At 44.3% G+C, this 12,548-nt stretch overlaps 1 protein-coding gene across 1 annotated transcript; it reads right to left on the minus strand.

The window, feature by feature from the left end:
• Nucleotides 1-4,446: 4,446 nt before the first annotated feature.
• LOC124665834 (geraniol 8-hydroxylase-like) lies at nt 4,447-12,332 on the minus strand. Its single transcript, XM_047203201.1, has 2 exons — nt 11,411-12,332; nt 4,447-5,195 (listed from the first exon to the last, which is right to left on the minus strand). The coding sequence occupies exons 1-2, from the start codon at nt 12,299-12,301 to the stop codon at nt 4,590-4,592; spliced, it is 1,497 nt and encodes a 498-aa protein (XP_047059157.1). The 5' UTR covers nt 12,302-12,332; the 3' UTR covers nt 4,447-4,589.
• Nucleotides 12,333-12,548: the final 216 nt, after the last annotated feature.

Raw genomic sequence — 12,548 nt, forward strand, 5'->3', positions numbered from 1 at the left:
GAGCGAACAATGGGGACGCCACGAAAGCAGACGTAACCAGCTACACCGCGACAAGATTTCGGTCGAGTACTTGCCGTCCTCACGACCAAGAAGCCCCATCCAGCACCAGCAAGCCCCACCCGCCTTCCGGTCGACGTCACCACCCACCGTCCAGGGTCGCCGCCCCGGCATCCCAGCTCCGAGCCCTGAAGATCTGAAAGGAAAAGGGAGGCACCACCGTCACTAGAACCACCTACACTACCCCGGGGGCATTGGACCTGAAGGGAGAGGGCTCCTCCCATAGATCGACAACTTGGAGCCCCCATGGCTAACAGCGCTGCCAGATCTGGAGCTGAAGGCGGTAGGCTCGGGAGGCCTCGGGCCCCCTGGCCCGAGATCTCGAGACGGCCAACCCTGGCCGTGACGACCATTGCCCCACACAGATCCCACCTCCCACACCGGAGGGCACCCCGCCGGCCAAGCTTGCCGCCACAGACGCGCAGAAGAAGCCCACTCACGAGGTGCTCCTACCCACTCACAAAGAGCAAGGCCACCAAGCTCACGCCGCCCGCTGCCGCGCCCGCGCCCAAGGGACGCCGCGGCTGTAGCGTGCATGCCGAGGACCGCGAAGCCGCCACGCCGCCGCCATGCGGCCACGCCGTCACGCTCGATGCCAGCTGAAAGAGCAAAATCTATTCCCAAGTGTTTTGTGTGTTTGTTGACAACACTCGAATGTATTTCACCATGTGCATAGTTTGTTTTGAAAGGATTTGCAGGTGCACAGTGACCTCGCTGATCATCTCAGGACTGGAAGACTCAAGACTAGTTGATAGGTTTTCTGGTTTTGTGTGTGTGTCGCCAGGCGACGTGGTTGGAGAGGAAAAGAGGAGAAAGCAGTTCCAGCTTGACCGGTAGTACCAGTACCAAGAGCGGTAGTACCGCTATCCCTACTGGTACCGGTAGCTGGCACCGCTCTTACTTTTGCACGATGAAAGGCTTGCAGAAGGCTTTACGGTACCTTGAGTGGTAGTACCGTTCCCAAGCGGTACCACCGCCTTGGTACCGCCTAGGTACCGTATCTATCGATACGACACTACCACCCTGGTACCGATGTGGTACCGCGAGGTGTCCAGTACCTCCCAGGGACCCTTACGGTACCTAAGCGGTACCGAAAACGGGAGTACCGCTTGTGCCCCACATGGCACTTCTGCAGGCCGATTCAAAATCCAGAGCGGTAGTACCGGTCGTGCGGGAACTGCATATAACGGTTGGATTTGAGGGCCCCTATAAAAGGGGCCTTCTTCCTCAGCTCGTCCCAAGTCTTCTCTTGCTCTCTCCTCCATTGTTGCTGAGCTCAATTTCTTGAGGATCTCCCCCCATCAAATCAATCATGCTCAAACTTTGAGGGTTGGTGGAGGAGACCCCGATCTATAGTTGTTCCAAGAGAGATTTCACCAATACCACCTAGTCCTTAGTGGATCTTGCTATTAGGGTTCCTATTGTGGGACTCCTTAGACATGTGCTCCTATGGAGGCTAGCTTGGAGTTGTGCTATTCCCATAGGGTGTTGGGAGCCTCCGTCGTGGTGGAGCTCGCCCCAACCTTGTGAATGAACCGCCACCTCGACCGGCTACTTAGTGGAGAAGAGGAAGCTCCTCCGTGGGGTTTTCTTGGGGAATAAGGTGAGGCCTGTGTGGCCGTTGGACCTTCGTGGTCCACACCTCCTCAACACAGACGTACTTCCTTTTGTGGGAGGAACTGCGGGAAACACATCGCGTCTCCTCTTCGTTTCTCGGTTGTCCCGCTCCTCTCTCATACTCCTTTGTGGTTCCTTTACTTGTTGCACTGCATAGCATCATCTAAGCTCACCGTAGTTACTAAAGCTTTCACCTTTACTTCCGCACCGCCTATAAAACTGAAAAAGACATAAAAATTGTGTATCGCCTATTCACCCCCCTCCCTAGTCGTGCCAACGATCATTCACCAGCGCCACGCCACGCCGGCTGCTGCGGCCCGCGCCGCCACCACCACACAAGGGGAGAGGAAGCCCTGCCGCCGCCCGATCTTCGCCCGACGACACCCTCCGGCAACGGCGAGGGGGAGGGGAGGAGGAGGTACTTGGGGGCGGCGGCTAGGGTTCCTCCCGGGTCGCTCACGGGAGCGATCGCGAGAGGGTTTCCGATTCTTTCCCTCTCCGGGAGAGGTATGTACTCTATTCTTTCAATCTGTCCAAATTCAGTTTGTTACAATTAAGTGTATGATCTTATTGTTGTAATATTTTGATTGATCTTTGTATCGAGAGGATTGGATATTCTAAGGATCACATCTTCCATCCTCTATACGTTCTTCTCTTGACAATGTGAGATGAGGCCAGATATATGCACCAGCTCTAGTGGGGATCAACAAGAAGGGAAGGTCTTGTGACACAGTGATTTTACAGTGGTGTGGGTGTCGTTGTCTTATCCAATGGTTAGGACTTCTCCAAAATTCCTTTCTATCATTTTACACCAACAACCTTAACATGGTACGCTTCTTGCCCCTATAGTGACGAAGTTGGACACACACTTCGCCCCCTCTTTATACCGTCTCTCTCTCATCATCTCCTCTCTCACGCATTCTCCCCCAATCCGCCCCACCGCCTCCATCCCTAACCTCACGCACGGGCCTCCATTCTGTGACGCTAATGAAATAACTATCTACTAATTATGTTGTACGGCTAATAAAAAAATCTATGTAGAAGTACTAATTCTTTGACTCCGTGCTGATTTTGATGGCTCGACAAGGTAGTTTGATGAAGTGCTTTGGATTCTTGTATATAAAATGTAAACTGAATTGAAAGAGAAATAATTATATACACAAGAAAGTACTAATTGTACCTACTACTGTACTAATTATGTACTAATTGATGCATGGTGCTCGTGTGAGATGCGCAAATTTTTTCATGCTTGATGCATGGTCTTCTGAAAATAAGGATGGAGTAGCGGTTCTTTGCAATGTACAGAGGTGGTTGCACAAATCTCAAGGCATAAATGAACGTCCAGGATAAGCCTGGGGCACCCACATATATGTATAATGGGATTTTCGCTAGTTTTGGCAAGACATTGTTAATTCTTTCCACCCTTTATCCCCCAAGGTAATGAGGTATAGCCTTTGAAAGATAGGAATATCTACTAAGTTGTGAGGCATTATTGCTTTTGACAGGACATTGTGTATTGGTCACACTGATAGAAATGTGCAAACACGACATTGGCCCTTGTTATCAATGAAATTGATGCTTCCGATTAAGCTCTTGAGTTGTGAATATATGTAACTGATTTGTAACTGAATTATGCATTTTGAATAAAAAATGCTTATTGCAATCAGTTCAAAAACAAACAAAAATGTTCATCAAGACAAATAAGGCACATCGTTATCTATATTTATCCGTTATCGATGATGTTGCATTGGAGTCTCCTAGCTCTATTGTGAGGTCACATAAAAAACAAGTGTATAACAGTTGATGATGAGCCTTTTACATCCGCGACAAACTCAAGGCGACAAGCCGTTGTACATTGCCGATGAAGTCTTTGTCTTGTGTCCCTAGTGTCTATGTTTGGGCTAGTGTCAGTTCCTCAATTTTGAGCCTGATTAGCGGAATTAGTTGTCTTTATGGCAAAGCCAGGTAGTTGTATTATTGTAACTGCAAGTATTTTAATGAGCTCAAACTATAGTGATTGTGATTTGTACACCATGCTTTTTCCACGTCGACAAGAGATTCATTTACTATATATAAGAATACATTGGTATGTACTTACTTAACATAGAGCTTCATTTTTTTTTTGTCAAGTCACCTGGTCTTTACGGCTGAAACATCATCAATATCCAATTCCATGAACCGGTACAAGAGAAGAGCGGGGTATAGTAACACAATAACTCAGCTAGGGTTTCTATCCCCTTCACCGATGCCGCCTCTAGTCCGCCCTGCCTCTTGATGGCCTTTCATGCCTTGAAGGTGTGTCGGACCCCTGCATCTCTACGGTAGGAGGGCTCCCGTTTCTTGTTTTAGTTTTTTCAAGTCTTCTTCGAGTTGATGAGGCGGTGGCAATGTCCTGAAGTAATAAGAAGGTCCTCACCTCCCCATCCTTACTCCGGTGGTGCGCCTAGCGTTGGCGAACGACGCGAGGAGTTGTGTGTCCGGCGGAGCTGCTGGGATTTGGTTAGTTTTCATGTTTTTTGTGTGGTTTCATGTGTGGCTTTTATGATCTTTGATTATCATCATTGGCGATGGTTGTTACTCTGATGTGTTGGTCCTTTGGGGTTCTAATACGACAAGCTTTACCCGACTCAAGTGATGGAGGATCGAGGACAATAGCATCTTTTCTACCCGCTTCGGTGCATGTAGTCGCCGCAAGGAGGTAAAAGTACCTATATATGTATTTCTTATTACTTTTGACCCTCTTTATATTGTTGTTGGCGATTATTAATAGGTTGGTGGATATGTTCGGAAAATATATACAATCCCATGTGTCATACATTTTGGAGATGAGAAATACAAACCATTATTCCAAAGTCTGAATGTATTGGATTAAAAGAAAAACTAAGATGAAGACATTATAAATACTTTTTTTTTCCTCAAATTGGTGCAGCTATAGCACAGAGAGGCGCGGCTTTGGTGAGCGTCAACCCAAACTTCTCACCCATTTCAATGCATGTCCCCTCAACTTCCACCGGGAGTCTCCACTCGAACCGGTTCAACAATGTCGCGAGCACCAAGTGCACCATCCTAGTCGCCAACGACATCCCAGGGCACACTCGACGCCCCGCACCAAATGGAATCAGCTCGAAATCCCCGCCTTTGTAGTCCACTGTCCTCCCTAGAAACCTCCCGGGCATGAACTTGTCCGGTTCAGGCCATGTGACTTCGTCACGGCCCATCGCCCACACATTCACTAGGACACGAGAGCCTTGTGGCACCTTGAAACCTGTGATTCGTATGGTTTCCTGGGCTTGCCGCGGTAACAACAATGGAGCTGGAGGATGTAACCGAAATGTCTCCTTCACTACGGCTTGGAGGTAGGGCAACATGTCAATGTCAGATTCTTCGACGCTCCTTGTTGAGCCGACGACTCGGGCAAGCTCCTCGTGAGCTTTGGCCATTGATGATGGATCTCGAAGAAGCTCCGCCATTGCCCATTCGACCGTGCTTGAGCTTGTGTCACTGCCCGCGACAAACAAATCCTGCAATAAAACGTAAGATGTGCGTGAAATAATCAATAGCCACACAAGCACTCATCGGATGCATAGAACATGTTTTGCTAAGCTATAATAAGATTATACTTATATTTGGATAAAAGTATCTAGTTGTACCGTCCATAAATAGAAGATTTACTAGTATCTACTCATTCTTGCATATCTACAAGTTTTGTTTTTGGTATGGACACGCTGGTAGAAATTATACTATCTCGATATAATAAAATATTAGTTTGACCTTTGTTTCTGATATGGATATGCATTATCATATTCTAGTGTGTCCGCTATGTACCGTCCATGCACGCATTGTTGATTGTTTTGGTCATTACTTTGAGATTTGGATATGCATGGAATATGTCCTATTGTGCTCTGACAAATGAAAGTATATTTCTGCCATTTTGCATGCATATATGTTACTATGCCTGCCACACAACTAGCCATTAGTGCACCGAGTTAAATTTCAATTTTAGATTTGAAAGAGATGTATATGCTAAAATAAATATCAGATTAACAATCTGTTTGAACATGCTTTCGACATATCTTTTAAGGGTGTGACTACTTCTCAGTCGAGTGAGAACTAACTTCGTTCTCAGTTTAGTTCTCAATCAGATGATATCTTTAAATTTTAATTGCAACTCATGACTAACATGAATCACGATGCAAATCAAATGGTGTAAGACTTGACTAGGCATAAAGTTCGTTCTTAGCTAGCTAATCCCATCTTTTAAACAAGCCAAAAATAAGTTTTGTTTCGATAAAATTCAAAATCTGAATTCCAGAACGCAATAAATATCATGATGAATTTTGACACATAATAAAACTCAATTAAACAACATTAAAGTAGATTCAAAATTTAAACCCTTTTGCTACCTAATAAATTTATCGAATGCATCTATACAAGTTTGAAATATGGTGGAACACATTAAAATATTATGGTGAAATAATAAATCTCTTTAGAACTAGGTATAAAATAGTATATCTCCGAGTTATGGTCGCTATGTTTTTAAAGTTTCAATGCAACCACTATGTGTTTCCTATAAGATTTGAACCTGAAATATATTTTATGGTTTGAACACTAAAGAGATTGTCAATTACTTTCTAACTCCAATGAACCAAGTTTGAAACAAAAAATTTGCAAAAACTAATTTCACCAGGTTTCATAAACTTTTTCAAATTTTAACCAAGTTTTAAAATTTGATTTTCAAATATTGTTAGAATATATTGAATATTCGTCTTGTTTCAGAGCTCTCTTTACTAGGAACCCAAATATTCGACCCACAAAAAAAAGGAACCCAAATATTCAAATGATTCACAATTTGGATTATTGGTTTAAAAGTTACGGAAATTTCAAGTTTGAGAATTAGACCCTCCACAATGTCATGTAAAATCTAGAGCAGAGAGACTGTCAGTCATACACGCTACCATCCGCTAGATCAAATGGGGAGCAGCGATGCTTGTTGCTGCAGTCGCGGTCGTCGATCAGCGATACTCCGGCCGGCCATGCTTGGTTCAGGATACGAGATATAGAGGATACGGAGCTGCCACGTAAGAGGCCCCGACCTGGATCATAGTGAGCCGTTTTTGCTGCACTGGATGCTGCAACGGCGTGCGGGATCTACAAGCTTCTTTTGTGGGAGACGAGGGAGCCTAGCGAAAACCTACCACCAAGCTTGGGTTCCTACCGATGTTGACAACATCTTTCGGGCGTCGTTTTCCTTGTTAGAGGCTTCGCTGGAGACATCTTCCTCTCTCGACATGATTGGCTTGCACTCTCTAAGTGAGAACCCAAACTCCGATTGTCCAAAGTAGGGAACAATGGCATCTTCAACTCGTTGCTTCCCTCCTTGGGGCATTGTCTTGGGAGTCATATTGTGGATGTTTAGTAGCACGCCTCTTGTGTCAGGGTTGGTGGAAGCAGTGGCTAGAGGGTTTTTGTGCACCGAGGTGACGCCCTCCAAAAGTGATGCATTTGTAACTCTATGAAGCACAGTGGCGGCTCTCATGTCTTGGGTGACAATTTTGAGTCGCTAGTACGGCATGATTGTCAGCTCGGTCGACACATTCTAGAGGGGCAATCTGATTTCATGTTAGGGTGGTTGCCTTTGCATCTTGGGATGTGGTTCGTTGGATCGTGCGGCGTTGCAACTTAGGGGCGAGGGTGATATGTTGGTTATGTTGCCCTGCAAGGTGGTCTTGATAAAATACGCAGGTCAGAACAGAACGGCGGAAAGTTTGGGGTGGCGGCTCAAAGAGTTTGGCAATTTTGAGAGCCGTTGAGCTTGCAGCGTATGGGTGATGAGGTGGCTCTAAAGTTGGTCGTACGCGCTTCAGGTATCCAATTTGTGTGGCGTTGGGTCGTCGGCTAGTATGGGCATGGTTGAGTGGTGCTGGTGTTGGGTCGTCTTCTCTGCATGTGTGATAATGTGGTGCTGGTATATTAAAAAGGGTAGGTATATATTCTCCCTGTCATCTTTATTTGTCAACGAAGTGCCAGACACTCATGACAGAGATAATGGTTGTTTAAATCAAACCAAGATAGCCCCGATCATCTGCTGTCTATTTTAGTCCACACATAGTACGTTCTTACTCCTCCACACTAGTGGCAACACAACTGTTGCTCCACCATTTGTAAAATGATGTTCGAGATTATATAAATTCAAATATATCTATACACTAAAAATTTCTAGATATATCTAATTTACATAAAGTTGTAACATATTTTTATGAAGCTCTGTCTAAAAATAGGTGTTTTAATTATATATATGTATATATATCTTTACTAAAATGTAAAACCGTATCTAGATAAAAGTAAAATACATATTCTTTTAGACGGAGGGAATACTATTTAATCAAGCATAAGCCTTGATTAAAGGCTTGTGATTCTATAGACCTCAAATATTAAAACAGTATAAACCTTCCAAGAGGTATCTTCTTAAGAGAAACACAAAAATGGCTGAGTTTAAACTATACTTTTTCGGAATTAAGGGGTAGGAGGACTAAGAATAATGAAACCATAATACTACCACTTTAGGGGTTTACGCTGTTTTAAGATTTAGAGATCTATGGAGCATAGGGAAAAAGTGTGGTGGAGCGCACAAGCAGGTGCGCTCCACGCACCTTCTCAATTTTTGACTTTTTTATCTCTCAAATTATATAATATTTTGATTATATTTTTTTGCAAGTCACTCGAAAATAACAAATAGAATGGACGAAAAATAGTTTGGATTTTTTTGTGCAAATTTAAATTTAAAATTATTTAAAATTCAAAATAAATTCTTGAAATACATATATAGATAATGACATAAAAAATCCAAAATATTTTTTCCACATTCCAATTGTTATGTTTAAGTGATCTGCAAATTTTTGAGTTCAAACAATATGTGTTGTGAGAGACACAGAAATAAGAAATTGTTTGAGAGGGAACAAGATGAAGCACAGACGGTGTGGTCGTGTGGATGGATAGAGATCAGGTGACATGCACCATTTGCATGTCACTGTGTGACATGCGGCCTAAATTCAAATTTAAATATTGCGAAAAAATTTGAAAAAAATCATGCATGTTCACAACACATATTAAGATGATCCCTAAAAAGTTTAGATCAAAATTCGAAACATACATGGAGAAACAAAAAAGAGAAACTCAGGTGTGAATAGTGTACAGAGAACTCAGATTTGAATTCGGGAACTATTCATGACAGATTTCTCTTTTTTGTTTCTCGATGTGTGTTTCGAATTTTGATCTGAAATTTTTAGGGGTCATCTTAATATGTGATGTGAACATGCATGATTTTTTTCAAATTTTTTCGCAATATTTAAATTTGGATTTAGGCCGGACGGTGACATGCAAAAGGTGCATGTCACCTGATCTCTATCCCGTGTGGATACGGGTGCTTGGTGGAACGCGGATTTTCTAGCGGAACCGGTAACTACCGGTCAAGAATCAACCGTTCGCTTGTCGGTTGCGATTCGGAACGGGGCCAGGGTATTCCTCTTTCTTCTTACCATATATCTTGTTACATATAGGATACGGATACAAGATACGTATAAAATACATGATTGTCCACCACTTCCGATAATATCAAGGCAGACCGCACAGCGCCACAGCCCCATGACTCTCTTTCTCAATCTGCAATTCTCGATCCAGAGTAAACGTGGTGTGACGAGAGACCGGTGTCCCACAGCGGCGGTGCTGCAGCGACGGCACGCGAGTCTACGGCGAGAGTGCGGGCATGCGGATGGACAACGGCGAGAGTGGGAGAAGGAGCTCTGCGCCGGGTAGGGTCGTGCAGAAGCACGAGGCGGGGCGCATCGGCCGCCGGCAGCGCCAGGTTGCGCGCATCGGCGGCACCGTTCAAGAAGCTTTCTCGAGCCGCAGCTGCTCGAACACCTTTTTCCGGTAGGAAGATGAAGGTGCTAGGTTCGGAATTCAATTTCTTGGATCTAGGCTTTATTTTGTTCGATGAGGTTGCAGGCTCGGGAAATATTTCTTGCATCCCTGCACTTCTTGGATCTAGCTAGGTTGTTTTCTGTTAAGTTCTTTTGTTTTGTTTAATATAGGATTTGAATCGATTTGGATTCATCTATTTTCTGGAAAGTTATGACATATTTGTGAAGAGCAATGAAATATTGGTGAAACATCTCTGGAATGTGATTGACATATGTAAATAATTATGAAACTTCCATGAATTAACTTGATAGTTTCAGACTTTGGACCATGTTTCAGTTTGTGGAAATTATCTATAAATTTTGTGAATTTGTTTTGATTGTTTCAGAACTTGAAACTGAATTATTCTTTGGTTCGGGATTCATTCTCTGTTTAGGGATTATTTTATTTCGGCCTGATGATGATGCAGATCTAGAGAGTGATTCGGTAGGTGCCATGTTTGGTTCGATCGGTATTTTTGTATTATATTCCGTGTAAAATCTGTTGCACCCAGTTCGATCTGATATGGATTTGATTAGTCTATTTGAATCCAGTTGGATCCACCTATTTTCTGGTAAGTTGTGAAATATTTGTCAAACTACTTTGGAATGTGATTAACATTTGTAAACTATTTATGAATCTTCTGTAAATTATAAGTTGTGAAACTGAAATATGCTTTGGTATGAAATCATGTGAAACAACTTTGAAAAATAAGAATTTTTTTGAACTATTTGTGAAGTCCCAATATATTAGTAAATGTGTGACATTAATTTCTTTGATTTTTGTACCTAATTGGATCATATTAGGTATGTATCAATTTTAGTGAATGCACATAATACTAGTCATATTTATTTGGTACCAAGATGTTACTGAACCCATACTTGACAAAATATCCATTTGTTTGATTTGAGGGGCTCACAAAATATTTCAGTTTTTTCCACCAAAACTAATTTGAAAAAAAAGATAATTGGAATATGTGCAAATGATAATAAGAATTTCCATGAAAACTGGGAAAGTTGTGTGAGTGTGAGATATTTACTTGCAATATTATTTCCAAATAAATGTGGCATATGTAGTTTGTACCAACTTGATATTAAAAAAAGTCTCACATTTTAATATTATATACCATAATTTGTTCATATCATAATGCTATCCATAATCAAAATAGTTGATGTCCGAAACCTAGTTGGATTGTACTAGGTATGAAAAAAATTATATAAATGTGAATAATATATGTAAAATTTCTTTGATTCCAAGATGTTACAGAATCTGATTTGAGTAGCTCACAAATTTTGAAGATATTTTGATTTTTTTCTGAAACAAACTTACACTGTTCTGGAAATAAAGAAATATAACTGGAATATGTATAAATCTTGTAGGGAGCTTCTATAAAGTTGTTTAAAAAATTTACAAAGCATAACTTCAAATTTGTATTGAAAATAGTTAAAATATATTTCACCCTCAAATGTTGTGGTGGAGGCGGAGATCAATAATTAAAGAGAGAGAGAGTATGGAAAGCACATATGGGTAATAATGCAGACACATCCACGTGGGTGGGCTCCACAGACATGCAGTAAATCAAGATACAAGGATTTCAGGAAAAATACCCATGTGATACTAGATGATGTGGCGGTAGTTGATTGGTGGGTGAGACTCCGGTAACTACCGGTTCCGTTAGAATTCACTTTCGCGTGCTTGGTGTGCACCCGCTCTGAAAGTCCACTCTCATGGAGCATAACGAATTGAATAGTCGAGAGAAGAGCATTTGCTGTTACGTTACCGTGAACAGCGACCTCAGCGTGTCGCGGTCGAGGCCAGCCTTGTCGCCGTCGCGCCCGTCGACATCGAGCAGCACGTCGAGGAAGTCGTCGCTCTCCTTCCTGGGCTCGCCGTCCTCGCGCTCCCGCAGTCTACCGTCCACCTCCGCGTCGAACACCGCGTGCAGCCGCGCGAACAACCGCGCCATCAGCCGGCGCTGGCCCTGCAGGTCCGCCCATGCGAGCGCCGGCCAGAAGTCCGACACGTTCGGCAACCCCAGGTGCTCCATGATCTCGGCCACCAGCACCTGGAAGTCCTTGGACCCGCCATGGTCGTCGAGGCTCGTCAGGTCTTTCGAGAAGATGGTGCGCGAGAGGAGGTTCAGGCTCGTCGTGAACGCCACGCGGCCGATGTCCACCGCCACGCCGTCGCGCGCTAGCCGGGCGACGTGCTCCGCGAGCTCCCGCACCTTGTCGCTCCGGAGGCCCTGGAGTGCGTCCAGCCGGTGCGGCGCGAAGAGCTCCGTGGCCATGATCTTACGGAGTGAGCGCCACCGCGGCGCGTTGGGAAGCCACGGGACAGAGTTCTTGGCATGGTGGCCGGCAGCGTCGTTTACATACCGGGCGGCGAAGACGGCGTCGTGCTTCTGCATGAACTCGCGGGCGATGTCCGGGGAGGAGACGACCACCGTGGTGACCGAGCCCAGGCGCAGGGACATGAGCGGGCCATGGATCTTGGCGAGGTGGGCGAGAGAGCGGTGTGGCTGGTCGCCGAGGAGGTGGAGGCTGCCGATTAGTGGCAAAGGGCGGGGACCTGGAGGGAGGCGGCGGCGTGCGTGGGCGAGAAGGTCCAGGAGGTAGATGGAGAGGATGGAGACGACGAGCCATGGCAGCCAGGCAAGAAGGGTAGACATTGTATCTGTTTCTGTCCGGGCAAACACTGATCAGTAGTGTCGTGTGCGTGAGACAGTACGGGAGTATGGACTTTATAAGGTTGAACTCCCGAGGAGGTGGAGGCTGCCGATTATACAGTACTAAAAATACAGTGTTAGTTTTGATTAAAATCAAGCTAATAGGGTTTAACTAAATATATAAGCCAACATTTACGACATGGGAGCCCCCAAATAAAACATCATGGGGATGAAGAGAAGTTTGTGAGGA

Source organism: Lolium rigidum, chromosome 6, assembly GCF_022539505.1.
Source record: "Lolium rigidum isolate FL_2022 chromosome 6, APGP_CSIRO_Lrig_0.1, whole genome shotgun sequence".
In the NCBI taxonomy this organism is placed as follows: domain Eukaryota; kingdom Viridiplantae; phylum Streptophyta; class Magnoliopsida; order Poales; family Poaceae; genus Lolium; species Lolium rigidum.

Bases quoted from the DNA above. Each gene is read 5' to 3' on its own strand.
- LOC124665834 (XM_047203201.1), bottom strand. From the start codon at position 12,301: ATGTCTACCCTTCTTGCCTGGCTGCCATGGCTCGTCGTCTCCATCCTC. The intron at 5,196-11,410 runs GTAACGTAACAG...GTTTTATTGCAG, and splicing joins CGCTGAGGTCGCTGTTCACG to GATTTGTTTGTCGCGGGCAG.